Below are 15,419 nucleotides of genomic sequence, written 5' to 3'. Positions count from 1 at the left end.
TTTGTTTGGGTTTTTTTTTTTGTGGGTTTTTTTTTTTTTTTTTTTTTTTTTTTTTTTTTTTTTTTTTTTGGTTTTTTTTTTATGTGGTTTTTTTTTTGGTTTTTGTTTGTTTTGTTTTTTTTGGGTTTTTTTTTTTTTTTTTTTTTTTTTGTGTTTTTTTGGTTGGGTTTTTTTTTAGTGTGTGTTTGTTTTTTTATTTTTTTTTTGTGGTTTTTTGTTTTGTTTTGTTTTAAATAAGGGAATTTTTCTTTCTTTTGATATTAAAAAGGTCAAGAATGATACACTCCACAAAGTTTCATTGTCCAAACTCCCACAGTATTTAGTCTCGGGTGAGCCTTTGACCTATTACCAATTCAGGCTGCAGCTCCCAAGAAACAGGATGGTTCCAAGAAGCTATAGAATTTACTAAAATAGGATATCCATACATTTCTCACTGTCAGAAATGATATAGGGTTTTTGGAGAGAGCAGGCCTATATACAAAAAGGTTTTCCCAGCTATATATATACTGAAAAGATTGGACAATACCAGAATTCAAAAACCCTTCAAAAATTAATTTTTGTTTGCCATGTTTTCTGTGTTTTTAGAGACATATACATACAGGGAAACGTATCCATAATAGGTCATATGTGAACAACATTTAGCACAACATCCACATGGCTATGTAGTAATACACTAACTAAATAAATCTGTCTTCCCCAAATGCCCAAAGTTACTACAGCATACACTGGACTATACTTGTAGTTAGAACAAACAAAAATTCACTAAAACACATTGCAGCAGTGTTTGACATCAGTAATTTTCATGCATTTCTAAAAGACTGATCATTACTTTTGTTCAAGACTTGTGAAAAATGACCAAAACTTTATTGGATCAAGATGTTGTCTGCCTACATGAATGTCACAGGCAGATTACTTTTTCAAAACATGGATTTACAAAAAAAGAGAAAAATGCCCACCATGTCAATTGTAGAAAGCAAACCAAATATTTTTACAACAAATATAAGCTAAACTCAGTCCCTGTTTAGCATCTCCCAAGAAATACCACGTCCTGAACTTCCACTAAAGTCAATGGGAATCAGGGGTGTTCAATGAATCTCAGGAGGTATTGAGCACTTAATACAGCATGGCCCTACATGTACAGATATAAACACGTTAAAGAGGGGTGTCATAATATAAACACACCATCACCATGATTATCCTGCAAATTAAAAGGCATTCTAAAGGTAACCTTTAGTCTGTTGGGATTTTTTTTGTTTTGTTTGGTTTTTGTTTTTTTTTTTTTTTTTTTTTGTTTGTTTGTTTGTTTCTCTTGTATTGAATTATGGTCAAGGCAGCACCTTAACTGTTTCCACAATGGAATGAAACCAGTGAAGTGGAATGCACATAAGAAAGAAATTGCTATTGATCTCAGCCCAGGCCACACCATGCCTTGCATAGCAAATGGTTTCCATTACCTTACTATCTTAAGATAATTAATGTGCAGTCACTGCCCTTATCTTATGTTATCGGTCATTTTGATACTGTTCAATTTCTATCAGGCAATTCTACATTTTAGACAGGAGAGGCTTCATCAATAACTGTCATTTGATGATAATTTTATAAGTCACGATGCCACCTACCCAATCCAATCTGTAATATATGCACTTCATAGCTGATTGACTATCTGCTGCATAAACCCCCCCTTCAATATAGTTTGCAACACAATTATCTTTTTAAATTATTACTATAAAACATATTAAAACCATGAGAAAAATCTTTGCCTCTTTCAACATGATCTCTTGTTTAGTTTCCCTGAGAAGTTGCTTTTTTAATTTAGCCAATGATATACTGTGCATATTTCTAACACTGCAGAATGAGTTCTTTCATTTTATAATCATAGCATGATGCGATTTTACAATCATGTCATACTACAATTTTAATAAAGTTCCCATTATGTGGAGTTAACACTTAATTTCAGAAATCTATGCAAAAACTTAACATGTTAGCTCACACTTTCTCATGACATAACATACGGTATATAGAAATATTACCTTTACCATAATATGGCTTTTTGACATGGCCGTCACTTGGTTTAGGCTTCCTGTCATCTCCAGAAAGGTGTCTTGGAGACTGTTCCTCAAATGATCTCATATTATCCCTCCTTCCAGCTTCCACTGCCATTTTTTCTCTCATGGCTTTTGCTCTCTCTGTTTCCAAAGCAATTGCTTTCTCAAGCAGGGTTAAGTTACCTTTTGTCATATCAAACACTTCTTCAGACCTATCTGAAGTAATAGAGGTGGTATCATCGTCTCTTTCATGACAACCATCCTCCTTGGCACAGCTAGAAAAAGTCCTAGATCTGGGGCTCAACTGTTCTTCAAGCCTCATTAGGTTCATCATATCAGAGTAATTCCGGTCTGGTGTTCTTCCTTGGAAGTCATCTTCTTGCCTGACATGCTGACGAGTGTTCATGTTTTGCTGTTGATTTCTTTCCTGTGGGTTTGTCTCACTGAGTTTCCTAGCCAGATCAAAACACTGGTTCCTTAAGCACTCCAAACTGCTGAGACACACCTCTTCATCACTCTCCTCCACTATTTTTTCTGTAAGTCCATTGTTCACAGGCTTCCCTAGCATTACAAAGTTCATATTCCTATTGTCTTGCTGTGAAGTATTGTCTGCATAATTTCTGTCATTAATATTTTCTGAAAGCACTACACCATGTCCTTGTGCTAATAATTTAAGGGAGTCCACTGTTTCCCTAACAACATCACTGTCTAAATCTAAACTCAGCTCACTTTTTCGACCGATATTTTCATTTTTGTCACTATCATCTTCCAGACTATTAGATGTATTGCTGTTCATTTCTGATTCTGTCCTGGCTCTGTATGCTGCATCCTCTGCAATTTTGCCAAGATTTAACAATGACTTGGCCACCAGTTCATCGTAATTATCATACTCATCATTATTGTTATCGTCTTTTTCTGTGTCTTGCATTATTCGAGTATTGTGACAATTCATTTGATGGTCTTCTGCATAAAAAACAGAAACAAAGAAAGAAACAAAGAAAGAAAGAAAAAGGAAAAGAAAAGAAAAAAGTGGCTACAATTGGAACTGTTGTTGCAATTGCACGGACAGAAAACAAACTGCATGTCAAATATTGTTAATCATACAGCAATTTTAGAACGCTATGGCTGACCCATTTGAACTGAATTCTCTATAGTCCATAGGGCTATTTTTGTTTATTTGCTATTCACATGAATTTCTTTCACAGAACTGATAAGAAAAAGGCAATCAAAATGCTAATTACTACTACTGCTGAATATTATGGCATTAATACTTATGTTTCTCCTTTCACTTCTATATTCACAATTTTATGGGACTTATTGCAATCACATTATTCGGATGACATAATTGCCTGTGTTTCCAACTTTTCTCATTCCTGTATTTCCTGTAAATGTGGTAGATGGCAAAAGAGTGAATACTACTGGATTTATTCTTTTACTGATGAATGCCATTCACCAAAAGAGAAAGAGTATACTCCAAGAAGGAAAAGTCACATTTTTAACACCATACACACAAATAACACTAGTTGACCAATAGCAATGCAAAAATATTAAAATGGCGTTTTACTTAGTGGATCCATCAGTAAAATCAAAAGCTCTCAGTTCAACTGTGGAGAAGTTAAGAATTTTAAAAAGAGTTGTTACACGAAAGGAGGATAGAAGGAATTATATGCACAACATAATTTTAAGTAAATATGCTAGCCCAAATTTTATAGTCATATATGTATGATAGGGCTGTTATTTATTGTTTTGTGTACTGTAACAGAATGGTGCAGCGTTATCACATTTTACTCAGCTTTGTTCTAGTAACTGTTTAATAACATAGGGAGGGCTTAATAAGATGGAGCCAAGGAGAGGCACTGAGGAGGAGATTCACCTCACCTAACTTTAGACATAAGCAAGGCAGACACCTACACCTACATCCATGGTTCCGTCCTCAGTCAGTAAGAGAAGCAGACACTTTATGGACACAGCCCACCTGATCTGGTTAAGATACCTTCTTGAGAATAAAAATGATAACCACTACAAGTGCCTGTTTCTCTTCATTGACAACAAAGGGGCATAAACTTGATGCCCACCTTAAAAATACCCACACTCAGTCAGATGAATATCATTCAGAGAGCATCTTCTGGTATCTCATGTTCACTCAGTTATGACATTATTAGACCCAGTCTTAAAACATACATTCATAATTACGGAGTAATGAACACTGCACAACTTATATTTTGAAAATTGACTACACAAGCTGTATTTTGCAGCCCTGGACAAGAAAGTTCCTATATCTGTCATTACAATGACATGCTAGGCCAGTTTCTCAGATGGTGCAAACTGAAAGAAACCAGTAGAGCTAGGATAATTAACACCTGCTCAAGAGCTAATCCATCAACTTCTGATAGCATCTTTTCAGCTTACATGTATTTTCAACACTAGTGCTCCTAAACACATAGCAATTTCTGAAGTGTGGCTCATATTTTGGGTTAAACAAATCAAAGTGGGAAATTTCAGGTAGTAGGTGGCTTGTGCACTAACATTTTAGAAATAGGAAATAGTGATTGATAAAAAGTTTTTATGTCAATAGTCAAGATAATAAATCAAGAGTTGTAAAACAAAGCTAAACAGCACAATAATTAATATTTCAGCCACAAGATAGTATTTCTTCTACACAGTGGTTAGGGATCCTGGGATGATAGTAGGCTGTAGTTAAGCAGCAGAACTGGTTGATGACTAGGCTATGTCTAGAAAAAAAATGCTCTAACAGTAAAATATTATATCTTACATATTATCTGCTTAAATATAGAGGAAAGATAATTAATAAGGAAGATTGTATGGTATTTCTACATCACAAGATATTCTAAGCAAGTAGTGGGTTATCTGTTTATCATAAAAGGTGGTTTTATTTTAGTTGCTGTGTCTTTCAAGATCATCATAATTCACATTTATGTTTCAGTGCCACAAAAATTAAGGGTATCAGAGTATCAGATTTTCAGTGTAGAAGTAAGGTTTGCCACTTACACTTCCTATTTAAAAAATGTCCATCTCGAATAACTGAATAGAAGAAGGCAATGAAAGATTAGTGGATAGTACAGATAGTCTGTGCTATTTGAAAAGCAAATACACTAATAATTTTCTAAAGTAAAATGTACGAACAAATCCCACATTAATTTAAACATTAAGGATAAAACCTGGTGCCAAGGAGATTGTTCTATAGAAACTGAGGCTTTTGTGGAATGCTTCTTGTAACTACACTGATGGGCAATTAGATGCAGCAAAGGAACATCAAAGTAATTAAAGAAGCAACAAGCTATAGCTCCAAAACTGCCAGTGCCTTCAGGTTTAGGATGAGGTATCAACAAACACTGGTGAAATCAGTCCAAATCTAGCTGCAATACAATACTGAAATACCAAGTTGGAAAAAAAAAGAAATTTCTCAAGTTATCCTGAGAACTGCTCAGGTATGCAGTGGCTATTATAGGCCAACTTTTGAAAGATGAAAAGCTCCAGGGATTGTTTCTTAAAAGCGGGGGATGTGTTTGTAAATTATCACCAAGAAGAGGAAGATGTTATACCTTGCCTCCACAAGTGAAAAGTCAAAATATGAATCATGTACCGTATGACAGAAGACATCTAAATTCCTTTTGAGTAGGTAAGCTGGGTGAAAGCTATAACTACAGTATTTTTTATTCTGTTTGTTTGGCTATATCCTTTTCTGGTCTCCCATCCATTCAGTCATAAAATGAAGAAGTAAAAGGTAGTGGAAGAGAAGAAATGACAGAGGTGGGAAAACAAAATATTTGAATAAGTTTCATTTCTCATATTTTAATTTTTGGCTTTTTTTTTTTTGCATCTCCTTTCTTTAACAACTATTTTAGTCATGTCTTTTACCTCCATGTAGCAGTTAATTTTAATGAGGAAGGTATTTATGTATGCCATGTCATCCCCACAATAACAGTTTTGGATTCTAAGCTTGCTCTGGTGAGGCACCTGTATCATCTGTTTATCAAAATGAAATTTTTAATACTAAATCAGTTTGTTTATTAGTTAAGGGTCTTCTAGGGAGCATATTACACTAGCAGCTCTATGTGAACTATATGACTTTTCTTTGATTCAGGTCTGTAAAGTTTAATCTTGCTTTCATTTCACATTTCTGTGATTCCTTAGATTTGATCTTTAACTCAGTAACTACCTTTACAGTGTGCTGTTTAATGGCTGTCTGTTAAATGACTGCAAAACCTGGAGAGGTCAAAGATTTACTCTACCTCTTGCATAAGTTTTGGAACCAGTGATGCAAACTGAAGATTTTTATTTTGTGAAGAGATTGAGTTTGTCTCACAAAGACATAAGCTAGCCAGTTTAGGTGAAGAATTTACAAATTTATAATGTATCCTTTATATGTTAACTTTAGGGTTGCATGGACAAAGAATATGCACTGCAGTTTAAAAAGAATATCAGATTATTCTAGCCCTCTTCCACAAAATATCATAACAATTTAGATATTCTAGATTGTATAATTTGTTCTTTTTAACTCCCAGCAGATATAACAAATGGCAGGAAGAAATTATAGTAGAGAAGTGTAGAACAGCTATTAAGAGCTGGAAGCCTTTAGCCATTTCGGCAGAAGTGCACTTGTATTGCGCTACAAAAAAGTGAATAATTTGATTTCTTACTGCACCTTTCATCCAAGGATCTCAAAGCACTTTACAAACATTATTTTAAAAAGCCTCACAACACCCCTGTGAGGTAGGTACTTTAACCCCATTTTACAGATGGGAAATTGAGACACAGAGAACTTCAGTGACTCTTTCCATGTCATACCAGGAGTCACGGGAGAGTAAGAATTATAGGCTCTATATCCTTGACTGTTTCCTCCTTTTGTTCCTATCACATCCAATTTTAAACAATATTTTTTTCAGAAGAAATGGCTTGCTGGTTTCAGTGTAGGGAGTCATGCGAAACAGCACCTTCCTTTTGAAAAGGAAAATACACAGCATTTAGATTGAGAGATTCTGCAGAGAGAGGCAATGATACTTCAGAAATAGCAGCTACATTCCTACCAAAGGACAAAGACTTCAGAAACAAGACTTTCCAGATCTGTGGTCTGTGTATCAAATTACTCACTTTTCTTCCAAGCATGGGCAAACATGATGGCTGAGAAGCTAAACCTACATGTGGTCACACAGGCTTCCTGCCCAGATGGATGGTTTCATTATCCAGGCAGCATTTCCTGATTTAAAACACTTCACTGCTCTTGCCACTGCTACTTGTCAATTCCTAAGTGCTCAGCACATGATACTACTGCATCACCATTCTTCTCTCTTTAAGCTGTAATGCAAAGTAGATGCACACATCTCCACACTACAGTCTCTGATAGCTGGCCTATGAGAAACATTTAGCAAGACAATGTTGGCACAAATTAATTCCAACTCTTAGAAAGTTACAGCATAATATGGGGAGGGGGATTGCCTGTACACTGCCATCTTGGGGAGAATCTTGTGAGTAAGGAAACTGAAGAGGTGGAAAACTCAGTGAGCTCTCAACTTCTGCACTCCACATGGAAGAAACAGAGGCTCAACTCTCCAAGGAGCTAAGCAAAATCACCTAAAAGTCTAAACACTCCTACTGACATGGGATTTGGATTAGAGCCCAAGCATTAAAATATGTCTGTTTCATGGATGCACTGAACTCTGAAGTTGACTATGTGCATGAAGAAGCCTTTCTTCACCTCTGCAAAATTTCCTGAGGTTCTTTTATGCTGGAAGTGCTATAGGTAAAGACCCAAGCAATTTGGTTGTTATAACAACTGGTTTCTTTATGGACCTTATATACTTAGTGGAAGTCAAAAGAAAAAGTTAACAGTTCACTTAGTTAATTGATTCTCTCTAGCTCCATTATGTTCCATTTTTTATTTTTCCACTTCTCCCCCTCAGCCTGCTACAACTACTTACAACAGTTATAATACTGGGACTTATTGTTTAGACTCTCCTAGAATTATAGTATTCAATTAATAACCAATGCTCAAAGTAAAATAAATGGAGAGTAGAGGTCATTAAGGAAGTCAGCAAGGAAGTCCTGAGCTGAAGAACACAGCATGTTATAGTAGGAGTCAGTATTATAAATTAATAGTGAGAAGTACAGTGCATCAAGCCCATATAGACCTTTAAATATGCACAATTTGCCACCTCACGTATCTTTTCATTCCTTTTTTTTCTGTTATGTTTTGTTCTTTTCATTTATTATAGGTACTTTTTATCTGGTTTTGCTTGCTGAAAATTTAAGTACTACCTTCTTTTTTTTCTTGTTTCTTTTTTACTTTTCCCTAAGGACCAAAAGTGATCCTCACAGTTCTGAATGTCTTCCCTATTGTGGAGTGATTACTAACACATAAAGACTAACACAAAAAGATGTTACTTTTTAATTCATCTGCTTGCTATTTAAACACATTTTAAAAAGAGTAATAATAAAATATTTTGGTATAAAAGAATTTTGAAGATTTAGTTCTCTGTACAAATCAGTGCATTCTTGTCTAAAGGCAGAGGTGTTTTATATAATCAATGCCCTGAAACACTCCTTTTTGTTTGACATTTGTATGACCTATTATTATGCCTCTGCTTGTGTCACACCTGCATGAATAACAAGCATCCTGATCTACAAATGTTCACATTAAGTATTGGTAGAATATGGATGTTCTTACTTGGGTTATTCCTATTAAAATAAAGACAGAGAGCGCCACGTAAAACAGAGCAACGTCCTTTTAAAATTTTCTGTCATTTGTTATTAATCCATGTTTTCCCAATCCAAATCCCTACAAGACACCTGTATGAGCAGAGTTTTGGAAAAGGATCCAAGGATATCTGACAAGTCTTCTGACAAGATCATGACTGAGGTAATTTTGCTCCAAGTGCCAGACTGCAAGAGCTTCTTAAAGGTTATCTAGGTTCTGACCCAAGCCAATATGTTTAAGATTTTGTCATTTTACCACAAGATACTGTTTGCCTTTCTTTGATCTTAGGAGATTGTCACGTGCTATTGACAGCACACTGGTGCCACGGAATCACACAGCAGCTGAGGCTGGAAGGGACCTCGAGAGGCTACATGCTCCAACACCTGCTCAAAAAAAGAGCCTGCTTAGAGCACTTATCAGGGCCCTGTTCTGTCAGTTCAGCTTTAAAGGTCTTCCAGGATAGAAATACCACAGCATCTCTGGGAAATCTATTCCAGTGTTTAACCCCTGTCGTAATGAGAAATTCATTCTTATTTCTAAATGAATTTATTTTTTGCTACAACTTTTGTCTCTTATTCTTATGCTACACACTAACATCTTCTGTCCACTCTGTACACGTAGCTGAAGCCTAAATTCTCCCCTCAGCTTTTTCTTCCTCAAGTGAACAAACTGGGTTTTTTTTCAGTGTTTCTGCACATCATGTGGTCCACTTCTTTAATCACCCTGGTTGTTCACCACTGGACTACAACATTTCAAGACTTGTGCTGACGGACAAAATGATGTCTTTGGAGCATCTTGTGATGATGCTCCAAAACTAAACCTATTACTCCACATACAAAAGTGTAAGTGCTACCTAAAATGGAATAATAATTTATTTTCCTTTTGATTTCTGTTTCTCAAGTCTTTTCTTCCCGACAGTCAAATATTATTTCCAAAAGTCAAAAGCCAATTAATTTTCTGGGATTTATCTAGTTTTCCTCCACCACAAAGACAACAGAAAGTACTTTCTGGACATCTACAGGCATGCCTTTAAGTAGGAAAGGTCCCTGATTGGTATGAAGCCTGCTTGTTTGGTTTGCAGTATCTGCAATATTTGGTATGAAGGCATATGTTTGGGTTTGAGAAGAAATGTGCTGAGATTATCTCTGAACATAAGTGGATATGCTGGGTTTGCAAGGGCAGGAAATTTAGCCAGTCACTCCCACCTGGTCCACATTTCTTTGTGAATCAGGTTCAGGCAGCCCTTAATTGTTTTAACTTGACTTCTGTCTGGGCAGATAATGAGATGGCTTTAGCTAGTGACTGGCATTCATTTCATCCTACTTTTTCTCCCCAGGAAGTCACTATGAGGGAGGCAAGATATTTTATCTCATAGCGTTATAATGATTCAATGGAGTTTGGCAATTTCTTGCCTTCTCTCAGGGTTCCACAGCTCAGCGGGGCACCAGGCAATGAGGAAGCCAAAGCTATTCTCCAGATACTGGGATACAGCACGAAGACAGCAGGGGAGCAGAGGACCAGCTGCACTGATGGCAGAACACCCACTCATAGAGAGCTCTTGGTACGGAGCTTCTCATGGGGCTATTCCTAAGACTGCTCCAGAAACAGTGACCTGTGCCTACACCCCTCTCCATATTCATTGCTTTACAAAGGATGCAGCCTGAAGAACACATTTTCAGTTCATAAAGCAGTATTTTCTTTCTCACTGAGATGAGAGGTTGGAATTCTCAGTATAGGGATACATAATCTCTTTTTACTGTTTTTTTCAGCTCAGATCTCTGACTCAGTGTCAGGCCATACTTAACACGTCTCCATATGAACTACACATCTAGATTCCGTTTACAGCTAATGGACAAAAAAACATGCATCGTGGGATATGATTTTTCATCCTAACCTAGGTATCTATAGTAGACTGGCTGAATTATCCCCCAGAAGTGACTATTTATCTTTATTCATTATCAATTAAACTGATGGAGTGAATTCTATCCTTATTCCTTTTACTCAAAATTTTTAAGTTGATCCTTGCTGAATTTCAATGGTATCTTTAGTATGACACAGTAGGAACTGCTAAGTGGAAGGAATGAGTAGCTACACAAAAGTAACTATCTTTTGGTTCTAGATAAAGATCAGGAAAGGCTGATGTGGATGGGATACTATGGATGCTTTGGATGGGATTATGCTTATGACTGTATGATTTACATTATTGTTTGGTCTCCATTGTAAGTTTAATTTGTTTTTTATAGTTGTGATTACCAAAAAAAAGCCTGTGTGTGCTTTGATAAACTGACCTGACTGGCCAAAGGGACAAAGGCACATATCACTACCATTCTAGAGATGAGAGAATTGCTAAATATGGTATCATGGAAATTTCTTCTTCACGTCTCTCTTTTTGTCCCCTCAATGAGTTCAGTGCCAAAGAATCTGGAAAGACAAAGACATCTCCACACACAAGTGCCAGACTTTACTTCATCTGAAATGTAAAGCTTTTACTTATGGTGTCTGTTTCTTTATGTTTATCCCTTCATTTAGGTTTTTAATCTACATTTGTCTCATTCCCTATCTTCCCATGACAGGGAAGGCTGAGTAATAATCCACAGTATAAGAAGATAGTAAATACAAAGGATTCTTTACCTGTTTGGTTATAGCCCTCTATTATTAATATTCTCTTCTGTCCCTATAAATCAGGGACAGAACAGTAAATGGAGAAGTGGAATGTGATTATTCATGCTGCTACACTCTTAGCGAGGCTCTGGCATGATTTTGACTTGAGTGACTTAGCAGTTTTCCAGCAGTGTCCAGATGCAGTGAAGAGGTGCTGGTAAGGGACCATTCCCAAGGAGTTTGAATGTGGTGAAAGTATTTTGGAAGGTAAAAGATTAGCTGTATATGCACCCAAATCATGCAACAGTTGAACTCAGCATTACACGAGTGGACTGTGGTCTGTTTTATTCACTCACATGGATGTAGTCATTGATTAATGTGACTGAAGGGACAAAGGCAGGAAAATCCATAAGCTGGGATCAATGAAGAACACATTTCAGAAGGAAAGAGTAAGGTAAATTTAAACCATGTACCATGGGTTTACATGGCAAGGTTTTGGTAGCAGGGTGGGCTACAACTTCCAGCAACTTCCTGCATGTTCAGGAGAGCCAATGCCAGCCAGCTCCACAGTGAACCCACTACTGGCAAAGGCTGAGCCCATCAATAATTGTAGGAACATGTCTGTGATAACATATTTAAGAAGGAAAAGGAAATTTATTGGGCAGAGGTAGCTGCAGACAGAGAAGAGTTGAGTGAGCTTATGTGAGAGATGCTCCAGGCACTGGAGCTGAGATTCCCCTGCAGTCCATGGTACAGACCATGGTGAGGCAGCTGTGCCCCTGCAGCCCATGGGGATCCATGGTGGAGCAGAGATCCACCTGCAGCCTGTGGAGGAGCCCACATCTCAGCAAGTGGATGCTTGAACGAGGCTGCGACCTTCTGGGAAGGCTGCACTGAAACAGGTTCCTGTCAGCATCCTCCATGGAGAGAGGAGCCCATGCTGGAACAAGTTGGCTGGCAGGACTGGTGACCCCATGGAGGACCCACGCTGCAGGAATCTGCTCCTGAAAGGCTGCACCCTGTAGAAAGGGACCCATGCTGGAGCAGTGTGAAGAACTGAAGCCCATGGGAAAGACTCAAACTGAAATTCATGGAGGACTGTCTTTCATGGGAGGGACCCCACATTGGAACAGGGGAAGGACTCCCTTCCCTGAGAAGGAAGCAGTGGGAAAAACAACCTGTGATGAACTGCCTGTAACCCTCATTTCCTTTCTCCCTGCAGCACTGGAAAGAGCAGGTAGACCCTGGATAAGAGGCTTTATTTTGCTTCTCATTATCCTACTCTGATTTTCACTGGTAAATTCAAATAATTTCCGCAAGCTGACTCTGTTCTGCATTTGATGGCAACTGGTGAGTTATCTCTCCTTGATTTTATCTCAGCTCAGGAGAGAAATGATAAAGAGTGGCTTTGGTGGACACTTGGCTTCTAGCCAGGGTCAACCCTGCCCAGCCAAGCTACTCCAGTCAGCCAAGTACACATATACAGTGGACCTCAAAAAAGAGAAAATGGTGACTCAATGACTCTTAGTGAGCTGCAGAGAATCTTTAGTACCTTCTGTTTATTTGCCATCTATGTGTACAGATAGCCCATGTGACTGGAAGTGTGTAAGAATGAGAGAAGAGTACCAGACACCTGTTAAATGCAGGAAATGCATGCTATAGTACCAGATATAGATCACCTTTTATGTCACTATGGCATCTGCAAAGATATATCCAGTGAGGCTCTTCCAAGTACCTGTCCACCTAAAGACCCCGCACAGCTCCCATTTTAGAATTTGAGTGATTTCACACTGCTATTCAGATCTGCACTGCAATACCTGTCCTGATGATGAAAGCTTGTATCTCTTAGATGGAGAGTGTGTGCTGGACAAATCTAACAACCTTCACATTTACTTACATTTCTATACATTTTCAACTAATATGTACCTACTAGCTATGATGGCAGTGGCTTTATTGCCAGTATCACAGTACCTAAATTAAATACAGCAGCACAGCCTCAGTGCATGGCTGAAATCTCTGCTGAAAAAAACTATCCTTGCAGAAACAACAAGCAACAAAAAACTAAAATCAGACAACCACAATAGCTAGTCTTCCAAAATACATGCATGTAGATACAGAGACAATCTTACACCATACAAAACTAAAACCTGAGTCTGAGTCTGGTCTCAGGATCCTTCAGCCTAGAAGCTATTTGCCTGGAGTTCTCTGGTGAAAGTAAAGTATGTGAGATAAAGTCAATACCTTTACTTCTGCCTGAAATTATTTATGTGTGGGTTTTTTTTGTTTTTTCACTTTAACATACTGCTACCTTACAATTGCCTTTTGTGTGACTATTTTTAGGTTCTAGTCTCATTAACTTAACTTTCTGTGCACTAAAGTATCTGACCCAATGGAATTAACCTATCCATCATGAACTTTTCCTCTCTGTTCCTTTGTATCTGGTGCTGTATTATGTTTTATGACTTAAAATGAATTTATTAAATGAAACTGCATCAAATCCATTCCTAAAACTCAGATAAACTGTGTACATTATTTCTACACTGTCTATATTCTTGATGTGCAATTTGCAGATTTCAAGCAAAACACTTACTTGCCAGAGGACAGTAATTCTTTTTTAATAAATACAGTGCTATTAATTTTAGTTATGCATTTTTTAAACAGTTACTAATTTTGGCTCATTGCTGTTTGTATCTTATACAGACATCAACTGTAGTTTAAAAATCCTTGTTTACAGTATTATAAAAAGTCTGAGAGAGTCCACACATATTGGATGGGGTTCTAAAAGTGCTCTGAATATGTCTAGTTCTGATTCTACTAATGACAATGATACAGAATTTTATCATTAAGAAAAAAAGACACAGTAAGTGACTTCACATTGTGAACTACAGGAAAATGCTCACATATAAGTAGGGAGGAGAAAATATAACAGAAAAAATCTGTGCTGCATTGCCTGTGGGTGTGGGTATTTTGTTTAGCCCTGATCTTCCATCTTAAAGCCTTTTAACTGTTAATTTAAAGATTCTACATAATGCAGATTCTTTACTGCAGCTTTCACATCTGTCATTTCCTGCTGTCCATGAAGGAATCCTAACAGCATATTTCATTTGCTCTCTGCAGTATTCCCATGCTGACCTCCTAAGTGTTTCTTTACATCTTTCTGCATTTTTCTTTCCTGCATAAGCCCTGTCATCCCTTTTACATTTGGAACTTATTGCTTCCATTTCTGTATCTGAAGACCCTCCAGCTGCTGAATCAAATTTTTTCTTAAACTCATACCATATCTTTAATGGGGATTTCAACACAAACCACTTAAAAAAATCTTACAAATAGCAGCAGTAATTTCTCAAACACTTTGAGATTAGACTTCTCATGTGGCATGTACAGAAAAGAACAGTCATATTTCTAATTATCTTGGTGATACAACTACATCTATACTTATCTGTGTCTTAAACCTGGGAGACACCTTAACACTGATCAACTGTTCAAAGCTCTGCTTTGATGTGTACAGCTCCAGCCTTACAAAGCTCTCCACCTATCTGCTATTTAAGCACCAGAAGATTCTAGACACTGGGTCTTTTCATACATAAGTTTCCAGACAAACCTAATCTAATATATGCTCTAATGCACACCTGAAAGAAAAAGGCTTCCCATGAAGTGTTGCTTTGATTGGTTTGCTTAGTTTGTAGCTAAGAAAAGAATAGCCTGTTTCCTTCTTCATTTCCCCTGCTCACCCACTCCTGCCCATCACCCAGGTTAAACACATTGTTTAGTGGGTCACTCACTAAAGAACCAGAAGAGTAAGAGTATAGGCACTCATGTTTATATAGATTCCATACCACATTTCCCAAAAACATTTGCTAGTCATCACAATAAAAGCTAGACTGGATTCAAGCTCCATTTGGAAACCAAAACCACAAGAGTAAAGTAAGACCCATACTTTTTTTTAATACTATTTGGTCATGCAAAAACCAATGTGTTTATTGTAGATATTACACAATGACACTTGCCTTGAAGAGAGAAATGCAGTGTCTATTCCCTGTGCCCAGAACTGATTTTGC

At 37.2% G+C, this 15,419-nt stretch overlaps 1 protein-coding gene across 4 annotated transcripts in view; it reads right to left on the bottom strand.

The window, feature by feature from the left end:
- The window catches only part of MYT1L (myelin transcription factor 1 like), a 130,152-nt gene that overhangs the window by 80,065 nt on the left and 34,668 nt on the right, over positions 1-15,419 (bottom strand). For 3 of the 4 annotated variants that reach the window (XM_041420523.1, XM_041420532.1, XM_041420541.1), the window contains exon 5: positions 2,037-3,008. In XM_041420523.1, the coding sequence (XP_041276457.1) occupies positions 2,037-3,008 (972 nt within the window). Of the gene's footprint in view, positions 1-2,030; positions 3,009-15,419 lie in introns of all 4 variants that reach the window. The other variant, XM_041420514.1, reaches the window with a different exon arrangement.

The sequence above is a fragment of the Onychostruthus taczanowskii genome, unplaced genomic scaffold (genome assembly GCF_017590055.1).
Source record: "Onychostruthus taczanowskii isolate IOZ18803 unplaced genomic scaffold, ASM1759005v1 scaffold11, whole genome shotgun sequence".
NCBI lineage: Eukaryota > Metazoa > Chordata > Aves > Passeriformes > Passeridae > Onychostruthus > Onychostruthus taczanowskii.
The sequence above is the reverse complement of the archived record's forward strand: the minus strand, read 5'-3'. Positions and strand labels throughout refer to the sequence as shown.